General features: G+C 35.5%; 1 protein-coding gene across 21 annotated transcripts in view; it reads left to right on the forward strand.

Annotated features, from left to right (window-relative positions):
• Nucleotides 1–22,983, forward strand: part of Abi3bp (ABI family member 3 binding protein) — a 247,636-nt gene extending 224,653 nt beyond the window's left edge. For all 21 annotated transcript variants that reach the window (XM_046455259.2, XM_046455247.2, XM_046455248.2 and 18 more), the window contains 7 exons: nt 2,399–2,608; nt 6,230–6,338; nt 17,534–17,613; nt 18,491–18,520; nt 19,351–19,512; nt 20,727–20,849; nt 21,789–22,983. In XM_046455259.2, coding sequence (XP_046311215.1) covers nt 2,399–2,608; nt 6,230–6,338; nt 17,534–17,613; nt 18,491–18,520; nt 19,351–19,512; nt 20,727–20,849; nt 21,789–21,904 — 830 coding nt within the window. In that variant the 3' untranslated portion in view covers nt 21,905–22,983. The remainder of the gene's footprint in view (nt 1–2,398; nt 2,609–6,229; nt 6,339–17,533; nt 17,614–18,490; nt 18,521–19,350; nt 19,513–20,726; nt 20,850–21,788) is intronic.
• Nucleotides 22,984–23,175: the final 192 nt, after the last annotated feature.

The following is a 23,175-nucleotide window of genomic DNA, read 5'->3' on the forward strand; positions in this document are numbered from 1 at the left end:
ATCAAAAAGAGAAGAGTATTGAAATCATGGACTATAATCATGAATTTATTTCTTCTTGTGATTTTATCTAGTTTTGTGTCACGTGTTTTAAATGTGTGTAATGAAGTGCAGACCTAAATTATTTAGGATTATAATAAACTCCTGATTAATTGATTCTTTATCCTTATGAAATTACCTTTTCTGTTTCTGGTGATATTATTGACTCTGAAATCTAATTCGTTGACATATTCAGTCATACTTTCTTTTGACTAGTGTCGTGTATTTTCATCTTTTTATTTTTAACCTATTAGTCTCTTGATGTTTAAAGTGTGTTTTTTATGATTGGGTCTTGCTTTTCTATTTAATCTAACAATCTTTTCATTTTATTTGGATTACATAGAACCTTACATTTAATATGATTATTGATATTATTAGGTTTAACCTTTATCTCATTATTTATTTTCTATTCATCCCATCTATCCTTTGCTCCCTCTTGTCCTGTTTTTTAACCTACTTTTAGATTGAGTATTTTATGACTCTGTTTTATCTTTTTGGATGTGTGATAGCTGTCACTCTTTGTTATTTTAGTTGTTGCTTTGGGGTTCACAGTCTACATCTTTAGCTTATCACAATCTATCTTCCACCAAAATATAAATAAATAAATAAATAAATAACTTCACATGTAAGAACCTTACACTCATCCAGCTATTTTTCCTGGCCTTTAGGCTATTATTGTCATTTATTATACTTTCACATTATTCTATGTAACTCTTATTCTTTATCAATAAATTATCTTGAAGAGTGATTTAAATAATGAGAAAAGTGTTTTATATATTTATCTATATAGTTACTGTTTCTGTTCATCCCCTTATGTGGATTCATATTTCCATCTGGTATCATTTTTCCTTCCTCCTCAACTTCTTTTAATATGCTTTATAGTATGATTCTGCTGATAATGAATTCTTATAGGTTTTATACTTTTGAAAAATCTTTGCTTTTGTTTTTTAAAGATCTTTTCACAAATTGTTGAATCCCACATGGTACATTTTTTTCTTTCCATATTCAAAGACTGCTCCGTTGTCTCTCACTTGCATTCCTTCCAATGACAAGTCTACCACAATCTTTATCTTGTCATTCTACACCTATCTTTTCCTCTATCTCCTCTAAATATTCTTCTCTGTTTCACTGGTTTTGAGAAGTTTGATTATGATTGGCAGAGTTTTCTTCGTGTATAATGCATAATTATTTTATTTGAACTTTTTGGATTTGTGGGTTTAGAATTTATTATATTTGGAATATTTGGGGCCATTATTTCTTAAAATATATTTTCTGCCCACTTACCCCAGGTATTCCAAGTTTATGTACATGAGACACTTGAAGTCATCTACAGTCACTGATGTTGGTTGTTTTTAATTCTTTCTCTCTGTATTTTATTTTGGATAGTTTTATTGTTGTATCTTCAAGTTTACTATCATTTATTTTGTAACATATTATATATTGTTTCTATCTAGTGCAATTTGCATCTTATATTTTGTAGTTTTTTAATCTCTAGAAATTTGACTTGGGTATTTTTTTATATTTCTCATGTCTTAACTTTTTGAACATGTGAATCATAATCATAACTATTTATTGTCCTTATCTGATGATTCTAACTTCTATGCAAGTTCTGGATTGGTTTCAAATTATTGATTTTTTTCTTCTCATTATGGGTAACATTTTCCTGTGAATGTCACCTTATTGGGTGCTGGATATATATATGCATACATCTATGTATAGATGTGCACACTTATATACACACTATATATATTTGCATAGACATTTATGTAGATATGTGTATATATGGAGACAAATATGTAGATATATAGGTATGTTAATATATATATATATATATATATATATATATCTGTGTATATATACAAAGACACACATATGTATGTGTATATATATATGTAAGTTGTTTATATATATATATATATATATATATATATATATATATATATATATATACATACATAAATTATATAGATATAATTCCTAAAGTACTCCTGAGTCTTGTTTGGGGACATAAATTGCTTAGAACTATTGGATCTTTTTGAGTCTAACTTCTCAGATTTATTGGATGACACCAGAATTATGTTCAATGTCAGGCTCATTATTCTCTACTGAGATAAGACTCAATACCCCATAAATAATGAGGTATAAACCAAGTCTATAGAGTCCAAATTAATTATGAATATTAACACAACATAGAACTGTTTAAGTAAATAAATGAGCAAGTTGAACCAACTATAGCACTGCTTTCAAGCATCTGCCCATAATGAAGGGACTCAATGCCCTCCAACAGATAATTATATTATGAGCTCACCTCCATCTCCTTCATGGGTTTTAAAATTACTAAAATGCCAGAATTTTCTCTTAGGTCCTCATGTGCGTTACATCCCAAAGCCAGACAACAGGCCCTGCTCCATCACCGACTCCGTCAAACGGTTCCCCACAGAGGAATCCATGGAGGGGAATGCCACCAGCCCACCTCAGAACCCACCCACCAACCTCACTGTGGTCACTGTGGAAGGGTGCCCCTCATTTGTCATCTTGGACTGGGAAAAGCCACTAAATGACACTGTAACTGGTAAGATCATGGCATGAGGACTTGCTACTATAGCGGTGATATGGGTCTTGGAAATCAGGATTTGGTCCTTGTTCCCCCTGGAAGATTTAGCACCTGAGAAACACCAAGAGAAGCATAGAAGACAAGTTTTATTCAAGAGATAGAAAAGAGATAGCAGACTTCTCCAGGGAGAAGCTGGGACCCAGAGCTGGTGCCCATGGGAGCAGGTGTGTCTTGCTTTTTTATAGACCTCCCCACCCTCTCTTTCTTTCCTGCATACATGCCCCAAAGCAGGAAAGAGCAGGCATAGGGGGCAATCACTTGTGTTGGAAAGTACAATCCCTCCTCCCATGGGAAGTGTTAACAGCCAGTTGAGTAGGGGAAGTGATCCAGAGGTTAGTTATTAGCAACCTCTAGTTGGTTGGAAACCTCTGTTTCCTTTTCTTTGATAACCAACTATTTGTTCTCTGTCCCTGTCTCAGTAGAAAGCTTTGATAGCACAAGGTCTATGGAGTGGGGTACCCTGGGCCAAGCTGACATGGGAAGGACATCCAAGGTGTAGCAAGTCCTGGCAGAGTTCTGTTGACCTTAAGGCACATTGTCAAAAGTGTCATGGGATAGGAAACATCACCTTTGTCCTTGTAGCAGGCTCCCTGTTAATTTAATAAATTTCTTAAAGCTGTACCCCTTCCATCTCCTCTCAGAATCCTCCTTTCAGACATAACTGGTCTTTCCATTATCAAGAAAATACAGAAGGAGTTTGCCACTGCTCATGATATTTAGTTTTCCTTTTATCAACCCAACTTTTAAATTGGCCTCAGACCGTCTTTAGAGAAAATGCATTTAAAAAATCTATTTCTGGGTGATTTTGTGCTCATCTCAGGAAATTTTGATTCTCCCACTGCTCTCCCACCAAATTCCTCTAAAAATGACTGTTAAAAATAAGAAACCTGGGTCTATTCTTTGAACTGGCTATATGGCAATTTGATTCTTCACAGTGAACAGATAGTCAAACATGAGAAGAAAAAGTAGGTATAAAAGACCAATGGCTTAAATCAGTGGAGAACAAAGCCTGAGTCCATGTGGCAACTGCTGCCCAGTTCCTTCCTGCCAGATACCTGGTGCAGGGAGTAGAAGGGCCAACAGGAGGCTGTCAGCAGGAGAAAGGAGCAGTGCACAGGGTGGGAGATTCAGGATCTGCCAAAATCATTTCCTACTTTGAAAATGTAAGGGGAAAATAACAGCTATTTCTCCATAACCAAAACCATGTGATCTGGGCAACCTCCAGTTTAAGCAGCTTATCTTTGCTTAGCTGGCACTCTCTACCATATTTTGTGCATTCTCATGTGAAGTTAGCCTTTGCTTTGAGGAAGAACCAGCTCCTGCCTATGTTCCTCCCATCTGCCTAGCCCTACTTGTTCACCTGAGACCATGCCTGCAGGTGCTACCATCCCAATATGTAAAAATCAGTCCCTCAGCACTGAATACCTATAATAGATTAAAACATCTAAAACTCTGTCGTTTTACTTGCTAATAAGGAGTTCCTGTGAAAGTCTGAGGCTATCTTTCCTTAAAGCCAAATGGTCTCTGAAATTTCATTTGCCCTAAAGATGTAGGATATGAGATTAGAATTATTAAATCTAATTATATAATACATACCTACTTGGATAATATCTGATTTAACTCTTTAAGGCTGTAGGAGTTTCTTTTCTGGTTCATCTATAAGAGTATTTTAATTATGTAAATTTATAATTCTAAGAATTATACATAGAATGTATTTATACATCTAATTGACTACCAAAAGTCCAGGTTCGTATTGAGGAGGAGAACACAGAGTTAACAAGGAATGTCCCAAGCCAAAGATGTTTTTTTAAAGGCGATTACTTTGGTACATAATTAATTAGACTTCATATAAAAGAGTTTCATAACCATTAGATTATTTTGGTTTTCTTTTTTTCTTTTCTTTTTTGGTGACTAAGCAGCACTTGAATCTTTCCAATTGGATCTTTGAAAATTTCTGTGGCCCTATTTTCAAAACACAACTTAGGGATAAGAATTAATAAAAGCAACAATAATAATAATAAGTACAACCTGTTGAGTAAAATCACTCAAAATACTATTAGACACTTTCCATTTGTTCTGAATATAATCCACATAAGCAGCACCATGAAGAGAGATTATTGACATTCTGCAGATGGGAAGACTGAAATTCAAAGCAAGTGGCTTGGTTTGTCTCTTTCCTTAGGTCATGTGATTCCCCTTTTTCTTTCTTTCTTTTTTTAACTTACATTTTAACAGCTGCAAATATCCCTTCTGAGATAAAAATATAAAACAGATTTGAATTGAAGATCTTCTCTCTCCCTCCCTTTCCACACTCTACTCCAAAATAGCCGATAGGGAGATAAGTTGGGATCAGAAGGGAGTCTGAGCAAGGTGTTGTTCAGCTAACTAGTAGTCATTAGTCCTTCAGTAGCTGCCCTGCTGTTGTCCAGTTCCAGTGGCCACTGTCTTCAAGTTTAACTTTTGGCTTTCAGAAGAATGGTCATTTAGGAAATGTTCAGCAAAAGCCATCCTCCTTTGGGGGTTTAAAAATAAGCTATTAATAATCCTTTTCAATTAAAATGGGAGATTTGGGGCCTTCCTGGCCTGTTCTGGGTTTGGTTTTATTCCCAGTGTTCATCTTACACCTTTCGTCTGGTACATCAGCAGAAATCCCTGGCCTAACTTGCCAGCTCTTTTGCCTCTTCCCTACCTTATGTGATGCCCTGCTCATGTGTATTTCTTTATATCCATGGAGCTGATCTTGAGTGGGGAGGTGTAGTTTGTTTTATTGCTTGTTTTTCAGTCCTCTCTGTCATCTCATTACATGCATTAAGTTAAATCCCAACTGAGAGCAGGGAAAACCACCTAACAAATCTGTAAATTAAAGTCGCTTATTCTGAAAGTCTTTGTTTTTTGATGATCCCTGTAAGTTGATAGAAACATGCCTTTAAGTGAAATTAATGCTTATCTATATGCAGGCTTTAAGGGTATGATTTTTTATTTAATATGAAGAAAATTACCAAGGAAGCATAACTTTTGTAAGGAATAGGTAGAAAATCCTAATTATATAATTCCAAATAATGAACTATAAGAAGGGAGTTTATTATTTAGTTAACCATTATTTGCTGATATGGCTTTAAGCCCAAAGAATTCTTTTTGCAGCAGTATAACATACTCAGTGGCCTAAACCCAACTCTGTTGAAAGCCCCGTAGAGGATGAGCATGGTTTCTATCCAAGCACAGTGCCTGATACAGAGCTTTCCCCAAATTGGGCTTCTTGGAAGTAGCAGACTTTCTGACTTACCTGAAGAATCATGGGCTCTATGACCAAAGAAACCATAAGAGAGTCATCAGTCTTCACCAGTTACCAGACCTTCCTCTGCTCTGCTCAAGGGAAAGCAGAAATAGTCCATAAGCATCTCCCAAAATGCTCCCATTCCATCTGGAAATTGCAACCGAGTAAGATCAATGTGTCTCTAGAAGTACAATCATCTTTATGTGTGTGGCTTTATTGTGCTATTAGCTTCAAGAAGAATTAAATTGCTTGGTATATGAAGGCAAATATCTGAGGTGTTTTTATTTTTGTTCTCACTTTTACAGAATATGAAGTTATATCCAGAGAAAATGGGTCATTCAGTGGGAAGAACAAGTCCATTCAAGTTACAAATCAAACCTTCTCCACAATAGAAAATCTGAAACCAGACACAAGGTAAGCGCCAGTGGTAGTGCAGGTGAGTTCTGAGTTTAGAAATCATAACCACAATAAGACATAAAATGATGTCATCTTCTCCAACCTAAGGGAAGGTCTAACCTACATTTCACTTTAGCTTTTTGAATGAGATATAAATACCTCTAGAGTTATATTTTGAAAATAGGCAAGGTATTGATGGGGGTAGAGGGGCCAACAGGATGGTCTTGTAAGTTACCAGGGCAGCTGGAAGCATAACAAAATAGGAGGAAATTGGTATCAAATGTTGGTATTAAATGCCAAAAATTATACAAGAAGAAATCTGTGGGCCAGAAATTAATTGGGGTGTGCATGGTGTAAAGTAGTTTTGAAACACCAAAGAATTTGGGTCTCATGCTGGAAAAGGGAAGGTAAAGAAGTGGGAATCCTGGGATAAAAATGTAGGTGAAAGTTTTTAATAGTTAATACTTAAAACAGCTTAATACTGGTCTCAGATACAGCGATCCTGGGACTTTCATCAACTGATAAAATGAGAATAGAGTTTTGACAGTGGAATTGCATATTTTTAACATTGTTCTATGATAAAAAAAAAAAACTTTTCTAGTTTGTCCCTTATTGCACATTGATACCAAATTAATCATATTCTGATATCATTTTGTGATTCTTCCTTAAATCTAAAATACCAATATCTTATCAGCTCATTTCATTATGCAAAAAAATAAGGGCCTTGGGGCTGGGGATGTGGCTCAAGCGGTAGCGTGCTTGCCTGGCATGCGTGCGGCCTGGTTCGATCCTCAGCACCACATACAAACAAAGATGTTGTGTCCACTGAGAACTGAAAAATGAATATTAAAAAAAAATTCTCTCTCTCTCTCTCTTTCTCTCTCTCTCTCTCTTTAAAAAAAAATAAGGGCCTTAGATATTTCTGATAATATAGTAGGAGTTTCAAGAAGGAGTTTCCTTTTTTCCCATTAGTTTCACTTTTTTATACCTCTCTTTGTCACCAATTCACTGAATTGAATTGGGTATTGACAGTGACACTCAAAAGAGTCCATTTTTGCTCTTCGGTAGGAAAATTCATTTAATCTTTTTGGGGAAAAGAAACATCTAATTCATCATAGATGATTTTCTGTGTGTAAACTTTAGTTCTATACTGCAAATATAATACTTCTTTCACAAATGTGATTTTTTTAAGGTTCTCTATTTTGAGCTGTTACATGGAAACTTTTCTAACTGCTAATTTTCTTAAATGATTTAAATTTGCCAAAATAAGCATACGTTTCAATACAAGACCATTTGATGGTCTTGGTTCTGATTCCTGAGATACTAATAAGAGAGACAGAGTACATGCCTATTTGTACCATAATATATTTTAAGGAAAGAGTAAAAGAGAAAACACATCATTAATTTCATCTTTTTAATAGGTATATTTGTGCTTACAAAATGTGGATGGTGTTTCTCTTCAGTTTCCTGCTTCTTATTCCACTTAATAAAAAGTGATCTGTGTAGTACAATGCATTCATTGAAAGTCATCCAGTTTCTAAATGTGCATTGTGTTCCTTTTCTGAATCAGGCTGTCCTCACAACTTCTCCCAGCATACCAAAATGTAGAAGTTATTCCAGTGACATTTTAAAGCCAATTTGTTTGTAAAAGGTTTGCCATTCCATCCGGCTAACATTTATTAAGTGCCAGTGATGTGCTCAGCACTATGCCTGGTGTTGTGGCTACATACATGAAGAAACAGGGTGCCTACCCTTGAGCTTAAGGTAATCCAAAAGGCAGCTAATGACCAAATTTTCTCCACAGAGTGGCAAGAGTCCTGATAGAAGTATGCCCCAAATGCTATGGGAGCCCAGAGTCAATGGCATGCCACTAAGTCTGGGGAAATTAGAAAGTTTTTCCCACAAAATGTTACAGCTGAGCTGAGGCTTGAAGGATGAGTAGAAAAAAGCTAACCAGATGTGATTGTGGTAGGAGACGAAATGTTAGAATATTATGTGTCTACACAGGAACAATCTAAATGACAGCTGTTAAAAATTTCCTAATTAATAACTGGAAAACAGTAGCTTCTGAGAGAATTTCTATAGCTGAATTCCACTACTAGAAGATACATGTGAATCATTTATTTTAGCAGCATTTTCCACCACTTGGCCTGACAAGAAAACGTGACATCTGAAAACAGAGGATAGTTACTGGCTAATTGTTACACATCAACGTGGGTGTAGAGCTTGGAGTCAGAACATTTAACCCAGGATGGTAAAGCAGAGATTAAAGATGTATAGACTGGTTATAGTCAGAAATTTGAAATGGTCACACACTATCCAAGAGACAAAATGACAATGAACTGTCCTCCCTTTTCCTTCTCATGGCGAAAGTCAACCTGCCTGTTTTTAATCATTTAGACAGGTTTATATCTATTCAGAAAAAGCTCCAAAAATTTTCTCACAGTAGGGGGCCAGCAGCTGTTTTGCTGCTAGGAGAGTTCCACTCCATATCTGGCATTAGATGTTCCTGTCTGCAGAGAGTAAAGCCACGTGGCCACCCTGGGACATATGGGTGCAGCTCCAAAGGCAACCTAGGGTCTCCCCAGCCTGACCTGTGCCTGCCTGCAGCTGCAGGGAGCTGTGGTCACATTGTGCACAGGAAAGAGGAGACATAATGTTCAGTGAGGCAAAGGAGATTAGCTAACACAGACAAACTCCAGTCTCTCTCCTTAGAGGATCCATCCATCTCTCATTCCTAAAATAAAATGTTGAGATGTTGGTATCCAACTAAATCCACCTAACCCATTCCCCAACATTTACTTTCCATTTATTTTGTCTTCATGAAACCTCTCCTTCCTTACAGTCATCCAAGAACACCAATCCTCTCTCTTTAGGCAATGTGTGGCTCTTGTTGGACTAGAAGAAAAATATTAGGAGGAGTCCCTCCTCTCTGGAACAACCCACATTGTCTGCAGGACCACTGATTATTTTCAGTTCTGTGAACAGAGGAACTGATAAAGTATATTTTAAACAAGAAGTCTTGCACCCATTCTTACAGGGTCTGAAGGTGTGAATTAGCTGATCTCTAAATTCTCTTATGTCTGATAATCCTGTGATAGCCAAAGCCATGCATGAAGTCAGTGAGAAAACTGGGACTGAAAATAAAACTAAAACCTGGATCAGTTTCATGACATAATAATTCCAGTAAATCACTTTTCTTTGACTATCATCAGTCTGCAGTGTTTTCAGATGAACTGGTTTTAGCACACATTTTGATAATATGCATGGATGGACCAGGTCCTTCCTGATGAACTGCTTGCCAGTATGGATGGTTACGCAATCATTGCATGCTTAAAAAAAAAAAAAAAAAAAGTCCTTTAATCCACTCTTCTGCTCTAACAAGTCCACTTCTCCTCTCACTTTACTGAAAATCTGAAGAATTTGTTGTGTGTGTGCCAGACTTAAATGTGATCCAACAATTTCCTATAGAACATGTACTCTGGTAATTAGGATAAATCAAATTCACTTAATCTGCTCAAGTACTTTAATTGACCTCTGTTGGCTCCAGAGGATTTTGGAGACCAGTCCCTAAGACTAAAACGTACTGAAGTGGCAGCAATGATTGTTTGGGACTCTTGTTTATGTTGTTTGATTTAATAAATGTTGGTACTGAGGGTAAGCTGGAAGAGAGGCAGCCTCTCCTTATAAACCGTAAATCTGGGCTGAATGAAACAGACATGAGGAATAGCCATTATACCCTTTTCATAATGTTTTTATAAAATTCTGGTCTTCAAATTTTCAGTATGTTCAATATCTCTTCTCAAAGGCTTTGTAGAAAAAAGTAAAAGAAGTTGAGTTGATTGCTCATTTTGCTCATTTTAGCAACTTTTATCAGGCCAAAGACCAATTCTCTAAGGGCATGGAACTCTACTAGTCTATAAAGACAGCAATTCTTCCTCTTATATCACCCTATATACTTTTATTACATTTTCTTTGAATTCCTTGGTATCTGGGCAGGGGCTGAGCGGACATCATGGCAGCACTACAGAATGAGAATTGGAATTTCCAACTCTGAAATTCCTCAGAAACGGAGGACCCAAGAAACATCCCTGAGGGTATAACGGGCAGCTACTTCATGATTTCCCATGATTGCCAATTCCCTGATCTCCTTCTGTACTGGATTTATTTTATTTTATTTTTGAAACAGGGTCTCATTACATTCCCCGGGCTGCCCTCACATTCACAATCCTCTGCCTCAGCCTTGAATAGCTGCTATTACAGGTGTGCATCACCATGCGCAGCTCTTACTCTGTTTTGTGCTGTGTCTGAGGATAATATTATCCTCAGAAGTAGTATTATCCAGCCCTGCCCAGTTGCTTCTTACCTATATGCCCATATCTGCACAATGGCTTTGCATGTGGCAGGTCTCCAGAAATGCTTACAACAGTCCTACAATGTCCCTGGAGACAAACTCATATCAGCTGGTTGACTGTATTTCCTTATTCCCTTGAGTGGCCCTTTCTCTTTTTTTCCCCCCCTCCCTATTCCCCTTTGCCATTTCTCTCACTGTGATGGAAACTCCTAAATGAGGTAAAAATATTTTGAGACTGTCCTGGGGTAAAATCGACTTGTCAAACAATTACAGGGTGGCCTTTCCATATAAACATTAGTTTACTTGAGATTTATGGGGGTTTTGTTAAAATAACTTTTTAAGCAAATAGGGAGTATGTAACTAAAAAGTTCATCAAACAATGAAAACTATAATTCAGCTCTATATTTTGGGCAAGAATAGAATGGAAAGGTAATAGAGAAGGAAAGGGGAAAGAAAATGACAGAAGTGTCTACTCCAGCTAGATCCTTGAGGCTTTACCCTCATTCTGCTATTCAAGATGTTTGCCTGAGGCTAGATGCTAAAGGGTAGACATTCCTGTCTCTGACAATTTAGTTTGTGAACCCACTAATCATATTTTTTAAAATCATAGATTTTCACTCATCAATGAATTGTCATATATTTGTTTGTTTGTTTGTTTATTTATTTATTTATTTGAGATGGGGTCTTACTAAGTTGCTTAGGGCCTCACTAAATTGCTGAGGCCAACCTTGAACTTGTGATGGATCCTCCTGCCTCAGCCTCCCGAGTTGTTAGGATTAGAGGTATGCAGCACCATGCCTGGTATATTTTTAAAAACTTATGATTTTGCATAGTTGCTTTCAAAATTGTTGGTGTCCAACTCTACCCTCTGTCCCTTTTAGGATAATGCTTCAGAGCTTTCTAGACTCTTCAATGAAATCTAACTTTTCTCTTGGAACTATTTGATAGTAGGCAGATTTATCCACTAAGGGTCATGGACCCCTATAGTTAAAGGAACTATGTTGACATCAAAGAATTCTAAAATTGGGAGAATTCTACATTGAGAGTTCTGTGGCAGTGTTTGTCAAATTCCCCAATAACAAAAGAACCTCTTTAAAAAAATCCTGTAGACCTACTAGCAAATATTTATAATCATTATGAATCAGGTACCTTGCATTTCCATGCATTACCTCATTGAATTCTCACAAAAACCTCAGATAGTTTTAGATCCTTATGAGGTTATAATATTATCCTCAGAAGTAGTATTATCCTAATTTATATGTATGAAGAAAAAACAATGTTCAGAAAGTTTAATTTACCTTAAAATCACATTAGTGAGCTTTGAACCATCTTTCTAGCTCAAGAACCGATGTCCTTAACCACTGGACCATACTATCTTGTGATTGGGATGAATGGAAAGACTCTTTCTGCTAAAATCCACACCATCCCATGTTGAGCAAGGCAGAGCATTCTGCAAGGGTTATTAATATACCTGGATTGTTCTCAGTGGGGCTCAAAGGTTTGTCATCTGTACAACACTCATTTAAATACTTATTTTGATATAGTAGGTTTTGTAAATGAGTTTTTAATTTTCATTTTTATCCAGAAACATATGTACAAGTTTTTTTGCTATGGTTTCTTCCCATAAACTTATGCTCAAGTTTAATCCCCATGTTGAGGTATTGAGAAGGTGGAAACTTAATTTGACTATGGTGTTTAAAATGATTAGGATTAGATAAGATTATGTTGGAGTTAAGATTTTTGAGTTCTTACGTATTCTAGAGATTAGTGCTGTATCTGTCGTGCGTGTAGTAAGAATTTGTTCCCAATTAGTAGGCTCTCTATTCACCTCACTGATTGTTTCTTTTGCTGAGAAGAAACTTTTTAGTTTGAATTCATCCCATTTATTGATTCTTAATTTTAATTATTGCACTATAGGAGTCTTATTAAGAAAGTTGGGCCTAATCCAACATGATGGGGATTGGAGCCTATTTTTTCTTCTAATAGATGCAGTGTCTCTGGTTTAATTCTTAGGTCCTTGATCTACATTGAGTTGAGTTTTGTGCATGGTGAGAGATAGGGGTTTAATTTCTTTTTGTTGCATATGGATTTCCAGTTTTCCCAGCACTATTTTTGAAGAGGCTATCTTTTCTCCAATGTATATTTTTGGCGCCTTTGTCAAATATAAGATAACTGTAATTATGTGGGTTAGTCTCTGTGTCCTCTATTCTGTACCATTGGTCTACCAGTCTATTTTGGTGCCAATATCATGCTGTTTTTGTTACTATTGCTCTGTATTATAGTTTGAGATCTGGTATAGTGATGCCACCTGCTTCACTCTTCCTGCTAAGGATTGCATTAGCTATTCTGGATCTCTTATTTCCAGATGAATTTCATGTCTGCTTTTTCTATTTCTATGAAGAATATCATTGGGATTTTGATTGGAATTGCATTAAATCTGTATAGTGCTTTTGGTAGTATGGTCATTTTGACAATATTAATTCTACCTATTCAAGAACAAGGTAGATCTTTCCATATTGCAAAGGTCTTCTTTAATTTCTTTCTTTAGCATTCTGTAGTTTTCATTGTAGAAGTCTTTCACCTCTTTCATTGATTCCCAAGTGTTTTTGTTTGTTTGTTTGTTTGTGTTTGATGCTATTGTTAACAGGGTAGTTTTCCTCGTTTTCCTTTCAGAGGGATTTGTCACTGAGATACAATATATGGGCCAAGGAACTGAACAGACACTTCTCAAAAGAAGATATACAATTAACTAAGAAATATATGAAAAAATGTGCAACATCTCTAGCAATTAGAGAAATGCAAATCAAAACTACTCTAAGATTTTATCTCACTCCAGTCAGAATGGCAGCCATTAAGAATATAAACAACCATAAGTGTTAGCGAGGATGTTAGGAGAAAGGTACACTCATACATTGCTGGTGAGACTGCAAGTTGGTGCAGCCAATATGGAAAGCAGTATGGAGAATCCTTGGAAAACTTGGAATGGAACCACCATTTGACCGAGCTATCCCACTCCTTGGTCTATACCCAAAGGACTTAAAAACAGCATATTTCAGGGACACAGCCACATCAATGTTTATAGCAGCATTAAAAGAGAATGAAATCATGGCATTTGCAGGTAAATATTTGGATGGAGCTGAAGAATATGTTAAGTGAAATTAGCTAATCCCAAAAATCCAAATGCCAAATGATTTCTGATTTAAGGATGCTGATCCATAAGATGGTAGTGTGGGAGGATTAAATAAATTCTAGATAGGACAAAAGGGAAGAGGGGAAGGGAGGGGACATAAGGGTAGGAAAGCCAATGGAATGCAATGGTCATCATTACCCTAAGTACATGTATGAAGACATGAAGGATGTGACTCTACTTTGTGTACAACCAGAGATATGAAAAATTGTGCTGTCTATATATAAAATGGAAAAAAATATTACGGTGGATCTCCCATGATTAAATCCTCGTAGCTTTATAAAGAGATTCAGACACATGCCCTGGCTGTCACCATGTGATGTTCTGCACCACCTCAGGACTCTGCCAGCAAGAATGCCATCAACAGATGTGGCTGCTGAATCTTGTACCTCCAGAACCATGAGCCAAAATATACCTATTTTCTTTAAAGTAGGCCGCCCCAGGTATTTTGTATTACTTAATGAAAAATAGATTTAGCCACTGGACCATGCTGCAGATACTAAAAAAGCAGTTCCTTTCTACTCTTAACGTCTGTTTCCCAGAGGCAAACATTTTTTTTTAATTATTTCTTTAGATATTTCTTCTGTTAATTAAATCTCTATTTCTAGGCCACTCACTTCTCAAAATGGTCAAACACACCATCTCTTTGTTCTCTGGATTTGTCTTAGGGAACACCTACCTCTTGCTGAATCCCTTGCCATCATTTTTGACTATGTTGAATTCCCTAATTCCTGCAGCCACGTCTCTCTTCTTTATTTACTCCCTCTCTTCATGGCTTCTATAGAAACATATATTGGGAAAGTATATATAAAATGATATATTTTTTTAGTTATTTACATGCTTTAGAAAGTCCATGGTTTACTTTGATATTATTGGTGTAGGATAAAATCATGATAAAATGAAGACTTTGAAGGCATTGTTCCATTTTTTCCCCCTAACTTCCAGTGTTGTTGCTATTAAGATGTTGAATATCATTTTGATTCTGAATACTTTAAATGGAACCCACTGTATTGTTCTCAGTTGTTGGGATCTTTATTCCCCAGTACTCTGAAATTTTGCAACTCACACGCTTTAATTAATCCTTGTTCTTTTCTTTTTTTCCTTTTGGTGGGCACAGAATTGACCTTTTCAATATGGACACACATCTTTTAGTTCTGGGAAATTTCTTATATGATTTTTCTGCAATAATTTTCTACCATCCTTTCCCCCCTGTTTTCTAGAATTCCTGCCAGCTGAGTACTAAACTATCTGGAATAATCCTCCAATTTTCTTATATTCTCTTATTTTGTATCTTTGACTTTTAGTTCAAATATTTGTAGAATGTTTTCAACTTTAGCTTCTAAAATTGCCATTTGAAGTTTATTTTTAAATTTCAAAGAACTTCATTGGCTAAAAAACTTTTAAGTAGCATCCTCTGCTTATCCTAAGTACAATCAATATTTTCTTTGAGATGTTACAGACCTATGGTGTTCATTTCATGATCAAAAAGTATTTGAGAGGAAAGATTTTTGCCATCACAAACATTTTTTTGTTTATATAGGGTTTATTCAGCCAAAAAAATACCCTTGTGTTGTTAATTAAACTTAGTTTAAAATCATTTCTTCACAACTTGTCAAGTATCATAAAATGCTGGCAAAAAAAAAAACACAGAAAAAGTAGCTTATGAATATTTGTGGCCATGCTACAAATGAAGCTTAAGTGTAAATAACTGTGAAATAAAAAGACACAGAGATGATTTCAGCAATCCAATTTGGCCAAGACACAGCACTGATGGCAATGGCCTGGAATGAATGTGGAATGCATTTCCACTTAAATCAAACTCCAGATGCCTGTGATTTTTTTTTTCCTTCCATTTTCAATTCACTAGTTTTATGAACTTTGTTTTTGTTAGTTTGTTTTGAGAGCATTAGACCTTTTAGGAAGAATTTAATATCTAGAAAAAAAGTCCATGTGAAAACACCCGATGTATATGAGATTTATTTATTGAAATGGCATATGTGCTTTCATGTCAGCATTTCTTATGGTAAATGTCAATGACCTTACATCAGTTGTTCCATTTACAAAATGCTTTCATTTGCATTCACTCATTAAAAATCTGAAAAGAAATGTTTTAATTCCCATTTCACAAAGTTTTGAAGTTTGAAAAAGCAAAGACAATAATTATATAATAGTTATGGGCCTCATTATTCTCAGCTAAAGTTTAGAATAATGTCACACAGGATTTGTGTGTTGGATTACTTTATATATGCAGAATGATTAATGCATCTGACACAAAGTAAGAACTTGAAAAGTGTTTGCCATTGCTGTAATGCTAGAATCTTACACTAGAGTCTAACAGTGTTTTAATGAAATGCCACAGTGATCAAGAAAGTGACTCCTTGAGACTCAAAAAGGTTTTTTTCTAATGCTACCTTGGTACCATCTATACTAAAAATCATGTACAATTCTGGAACTCACACAGTACTATCAGCTAACTCCAGGTGGTTTTAAATTCAGTTATTTTGCTGCTAAGTCTGATGCTGAAAGGAAATCATGTTTAGGCAAATGGCAAATCACTTTACTGTTTAAATTTCTTTTTAAAAATATTTTTTAGTTATAGATGGACACAATATATTTATTTAGTTTATTTTTATATGGTGCTGAGGATCGAACCCAGTGCCTCACATGTGAGGGGCAAGCACTCTGCCACTGAGCCACAACCCCAGCCCGATACTATTTAAATTTCTTACAAGTATTCTCTGCTTGTGCATCTAATGAATAAAATTTGTCAAATACTGCACAATTTAATAATTCTTAAGGATAGAAAAGTCCTATAATTCTAAAGGATCTTGGGGGTTTTTTTGTTGTTGTTTTTTTTTTTTTTTAATGTAAACAAAGGGTGAGGAGCCTAGCAATTTGAAGCTGGCTTACTGAGGGGCAGAAAAGTCTATCTGTGCTTGTGCTCCATTTGAGCAATACTACCAGCCATTCTCTGAACACTATGACTTCCTGTGATACATGGAGACCCAAGTCCCAGGAGCTACAACCAGGCTTGAAAAGAAACTTTTTCGTGGGTATCTGTGCCCAACAGCTTAGTCTAGGCATTCTCAAACCTCAGTGGGTATAGGACTAGGAATGTATTGCAAATTCCTCCTGGAATGATTTAGAGACTCAGTAGCCAGCGTGGACAGGAAATCTGCATTTTAAACAAACTTCCCCCACTGCCACCCTCTCTTGTGGTTCTGATATAAGTAGTTCAAATACCACTTTAGGAACACTGACTTAAAATTCAAGGTTATACCAGTGTTGGTAATAGGGAATAAAAAGGGACTTTTCCATTTCTTTGTCCCAGGCAGTAGCTGACACATTTTAAAGAAATGAAGGCTTCTCAGTGCTGAAATTAACTTTGGTTCAGCACATACTTTCCTATATATCTATTCCCAACCTGTCCAAATATTTCTAATAATTTTTAAAAAACAACCATCTTTTTATATTAACAATATTTTTCTTATACAAAACCTTAGATGCTTTGAAAGTAAAATTAAGAAAGCATTATTCTTCCCACAACTTACTTCCAGAATATTACCATTCACTGTAATCATAATTTCAAACAGAGCCAGGAAGGATGTCAGTACAGCAAGAGAATGCTGCTTTCCTACCCCTCAATAATAGTTTATTTTTCTCTCTACACAGCTATGAATTCCAGGTGAAACCCAAAAACCCACTTGGTGAAGGCCCAGCCAGCAACACAGTGGCATTCAGTACTGAGTCAGGTAATCCCATCAACAGAGATGTAAAGGGGCATGGCGGGAACAATGTTTTGCATGGGAAGCTCATGGGAAACCCAGCTAAACTTGAATTCCTAAATAATAATCCACAGGGGAAAAAAACTAATTGATGAAGGTACCCTTATAGCAATTACTTAGGTTTTTCCTCTTTTACCTTGATGTGAGAAAAAAAGGCATAATCTATATTCAAAAATCTGAATGAATGCTCCTTTGTATGCCTAGAATCAAAATATTAGTACATCAAGAAAGGGAATTCATATACAAACAGAGATATGAAAAATTGTGGTATATTTTAATGCAAAAAAAAACCCCAAAGTACATGTATGAAGACATGAATTGGTGTGAACATATTTTATATACAAAAATATGAAAAATCGTGCTTTATACATGTAATAAGAATTGTAATGCATTTGCTGTTGTGTATTTAAAAAAATAATTTAAAAAAAAGAAAGGGAATTTATGATTGTTTTGTGAAATTTCCTAGACAGTGGAAGCTCCAGTTCCTTAACAAGACACACTGGCACATACATTTGTATAAACTTTATAGCAACTAATGTTCATGGCATCTTGGTGACTTTACCATGAATTGCTTTTGTGTGAAACTAAAAGGAAGCTTTCAAAATTGAAGGCTGGCATAGCAACAGTCTCCCAACTATTAAATCACACATAAAAACTACAGCTGAAGATCTGGCAGATGATTCAATCAAGAACTATTTTCAAAACAAATTTGCAAATTCAGTCTTCAGCAAGAGGGTACCATTTTGCAGTAAGACATAACAGTAAGCATCTGTCTTCATCATTCCACTGGAATGTTAGGACTTAACATTAATAATAGCTGACATTTTTTGTCGTTTCTTCTCAGCGGACCCGAGAGTGAGCGAGCCGGTTTCTGGTAAGTGTCTCAGTGAACAACTACATGCTTTTTCTAAACTGACTGAACTAAAAAGGGTCAGCAAAATTGATGATTTCGCTATTTTACTACTTAGACTTCTTAGAAGATCAGGTGTGAATGTTTACCTAATACACCGATTAACATTTGAGAGCCTATGATGTTCTAGGGGCAAGTCAAGATATTTCAAAACTTGGTTTCACACATATGATCATGTAAGCTGAAATTTTCTGTTCAATAACGAAGTCAAAATATGCTACCCTCACCAGGTATGGTGGTAGATACTTGTAAATACAACAATTTGGGAGACTGAGGCAGGAAGATCTCAAGTTTGAGGCAAGCCTTAGGAACTTGGAGAGACCTGTCTCATAAAACAAAAAAGGACTGGGGATGTGGCTCAGTGGTAAAGTGCGCCTGGGTTCAATCCCTAGAACCATCATCCCCTCAGTAAAACTAAAAAAAGATAAACCGTCTCATTTCCACTTTTAATAACATATCACATCAAAGCAGTTGTTTAAATTTTATATTCTGCAAAAAGGAAACCTAAATTTGTTCCTCAACGATAGCCAGCATCGAGCACTGCAGAGGTTACTCAACAGCAAAACACACTGTTCTGAGATTTCTCTCACTGTTACTATTGACAGGAAGGAACTTATTTTGGATTTACTTTTTAAAACCTTTGTATTTTGGGCTCCAATAATTGTACTGGAAAAAAAACGGGTACCAACAAGTTGGCAATGAACTTTGCAGACTGCTTTTGGAAAGCTTTTAGGACATCCCCTCAGTACCCAAGAATCAAGATACTAAATTCAAACTGTGTTTTGCTTATGCAGCAGGAAGAGATGCCATCTGGACTGAAAGACCCTTTAATTCAGACTCTTACTCAGAATGTAAGGGCAAACAGTATGTCAAAAGAACGTGGTATAAAAAATTTGTTGGAGTGCAACTGTGCAACTCTCTAAGATACAAGATTTATTTGAGCGACTCACTCACAGGTAAGCAGGGCAACCAGCATTATTTTTAGCCTTTGCCTTCAGGGAATGTTTTGCAGCATTTTATAACATGGTTTTTTTCATGGAGAAGTCCAGGAACTAGGGGGTAATTCAGCATCTTTAGTTTTCCTAAGAAAAAAATGTTATTGAAATTGTCACACTGCTAGAAAACAAGGACTTAAAAGATGCTTTTAAGAAGTAAATAATGAAAATGCAATTTTGAAACCATGCTGTCAAGGCAAACTTGAATGTACAGGCACTAGCATATTCATCTTTGTTACAAACATTCTAGGATAAAAAACATATTAGTAATAAAATGAATGTGTCTAACAATAATCATGGAAAGAGTATTTCATCTTTATAATACCAAAAGGGCTCTAACCTCATGTAGTTGTAATTTTCTATATTCATAAACATTTTTAACAAATATGCAAGGATGACCCAACATAGAAACATGCATCTTTTCTTTCACTTAGCAAATGCTATATACTTCATGCCAGGCACTCTTCTAGGTGCGGATGGCAAAGCAGCAAACAAGACATATTCCTGCTTTCATGTAACATCTCTCTCTCTTCCTTCTCTCTTCAGTAGAGGCACACAGACAAAAAATAAATATGAATTTTATACAGGTGCTTTGAAGATAATTTTTAAAAGATTGGATTTAAAGGATTGGAAGTGCCTTTAGTTAGAATGGTTTTAGGGAAGCTCTCTGAAAAGGTATCACTTCTGCTAATAATAATATTATGAGAAGGAAGCAACCACACAAAGGTCAGGGGGACAACAGATGTATAGACAGGGGAAAGAAAAAGTGCAAAGACTGAGGCAGAACACACCTGGTCAGTTCCACTATTGTAGTACAGACAGGGGAACATCAAACAAGCAGGGCTGAATACATGGAGCTTTGAAATCAGGTAAGGAGTTTTAAGTTTTATTCTCAGTATAGTGGGAGACCACTGGAGAGGTTTAAAGAGGGTAGTAACATCTCACTTGCATTTTTAAAAATCAGTCTCTGAAGGGAGGGAAGGAAGAACAGAGAGGAGACAAGAATGAAAATAAGAACACCTGTTGAATCAAGAGACTTTGGTAGCTTGAACTAGGCTGATACAGGAGTAGAGGGGAAATATCCAAGAACAGGAAGATGATTCTTTCAAACAATTTATTTCAGAATTGTCACATATCAAAGCAATATTTCATTCTTTTAATTTCTGGTTCTTCAGGAAAATTTTATAACATTGGCGATCAAAGAGGCCATGGAGAAGATCACTGCCAGTTTGTAGATTCGTTTTTAGATGGACGCACAGGACAGCAACTCACTTCTGACCAGTTACCCACAAAGGAAGGTATGCTTTCTGATCCTTCTCATGAGCAAGAGAGCTTTCCAGATTAACTCAGAAAGAAATCAAGCTGAAGAAAGTCATCAAGTTAAAAAGAATTCTGCAGACCTACTGCTCTAATTACTTGGCTAGAAAAAGCAATAAACTTAAGTTTCTCTACTTAGAGCCAAGGAAAGTTACACAGACGTGTACAAATGTACTCCAAGAAAATCTATATTTGCAAAAACAGCTATAAGAGATCAGTGTTCTCCAAACTTAAATCATTCATGATTAACTTTATGGCTTTTGTTATATTGTGCATAACTGCATTATTTTTTTATTCCTTTTAAAAATTTTTGAAGTAAATTTTATTGCTACTATATATGAAAAATAATACTATTTGCCTTATAAATACATAAATAAAATACAACAATTTTGTTGAGAAGTTAATAACCTCTGTAACTTGCTAAAGACACTTTAGCACCAAGCCATGTAATGGGTTGAAAAAAGACTGAAAATTAATTTAATCCTTGTTTAAGTAGTTCAGAAGTGGGTAAATTAATTGTCCAAATTACTCAGGAAGCACCAGGAGGTTCTTTAAATCTTTTCAATCATTTGGTTAGACTTTTCAGTAACAGTTCATTCAATGGTACTTAAGAATATCAACATACTAAAAGATGACAACAAGGTCTATGAATATATTAACTGGCAGTTAAAACTGCTCTCAGATACTACCAACCATTCCATCCTAACTTGCTAAGGCAAATGTCAAAAATTTTTCAGGTCCTATGATTAAGGAGCCATCATACCTAAGGAAAGATACCAGGGCCTCTGTTGCTCTGAAGTTTTCCAAATTACTTTGCTTCAGAGTAACTTTCAGTCATTCAGCACTATCCTTGAATCTATGAGCAATGAGGGCAAAAATAAAACACAGCAACTATTAAACAAAACTATTTTCCTCCTTAGGCTATTTCAGAGCAGTTCGCCAGGAACCTGTCCAATTTGGAGAAATAGGTGGCCACACCCAAATCACTTATGTCCAGTGGTATGAATGTGGGACTACAATTCCTGGAAAATGGTAGATGCTGCAGTCATGCTCCAAAGTACTTCTGGTTCATTATGGAAAAAAATATTGATGGAAATACTATGGTATTTGTCACATTCATTTAAAGCTATTTTGTTTACTATGTATAAAAGTCTGCAATCTAATAGCAATATTAGATGTTTATTATTAGAAAGGATTGCTGAGAATATTTATCAGGTTTTACAAAGTCATTTTAAGAAAGCAAGATATTGACATTAACAATAACATTTTTAGGGAAGCTGGCTCCCTATTCATGGTATTTTAAGAGATCATTTGTATATTATTTATCACAGTGTTGTAATAATGTTCTGAGATACTTTTATAACAAAATTAACATCAAAAACTTATTATATATACTTTTAAAAAATTTCCTTTTATTGGTGTGTATGCTTCCTATTGGTGAGTTAATTCCATGAAACTCTACTTAGTTTAACTTATTAGATCAAATTATCTTCAGGGGGAAAAATTATATCTGAGGGGAAAAGGTCCTACTATTCACGTTTATTTAAACTTCCATTTTTTACTATGAGCTGAAAAGATTTCCTGAATAGATACTTTCTGTTAATATAATTTTCATAAATTATCTACAAATTACTGAAAAAATTCATTTGAATCAGTAAGTTTCATTTCAGCTAAAAATGGGGTTGATAATCTAATGATATACTTTCAAAAGAAAAGTGTCTGAATATACTATCAAAATTATCCCTTTTAAGCAAGTCTATTTTTATGATTTTATTTGAGCTGTATGCTGAGACTATATGTGAAGTCTGAGCATGAAAAGATAATGCATGATGAGATCTCTACCATTTTACAGACTATCTGCTATATATTTATGCTAGATTTCTATGAATGAATCACAGGGTGTTTTGTAATACTGTTTAACTCAAGCTGTAATAAAAATCTAACTTCATTTTCATTAAAAGGTATTACTTTCCTTCATGCTGGGATAGGAATGCTGCATCATTACCCTCATTTTGTGTGCTTACTTTTCAACATGCTTCATTCTTATCAATGCTAAAATTCTGTATTTTTCAAACAACTATAAATTCTTCAATAAAGAGATGTAGTTTTTTTTAAGACTTGAGTTTATTTCTAAATGGTTCATTAGAAGATATCACAAACATACTTTTCATAAGGAAAAATCAAAGTAAACTAGGGTCTCTGAACCCCCACCCCAATATAACAGTGTATTGTGTGTATGTCCTAAGTTAATCTTCCTGTGAAGTCTATTTTAGTTTGTTTCAAATGAATGGTTGTTGAATACATTTC

The sequence above is a fragment of the Marmota monax genome, unplaced genomic scaffold (assembly GCF_021218885.2).
Source record: "Marmota monax isolate L192 unplaced genomic scaffold, Marmota_monax_Labrador192_F-V1.1 WCK01_AAM20220418_F8-fsc00053, whole genome shotgun sequence".
In the NCBI taxonomy this organism is placed as follows: Eukaryota; Metazoa; Chordata; class Mammalia; order Rodentia; family Sciuridae; genus Marmota; species Marmota monax.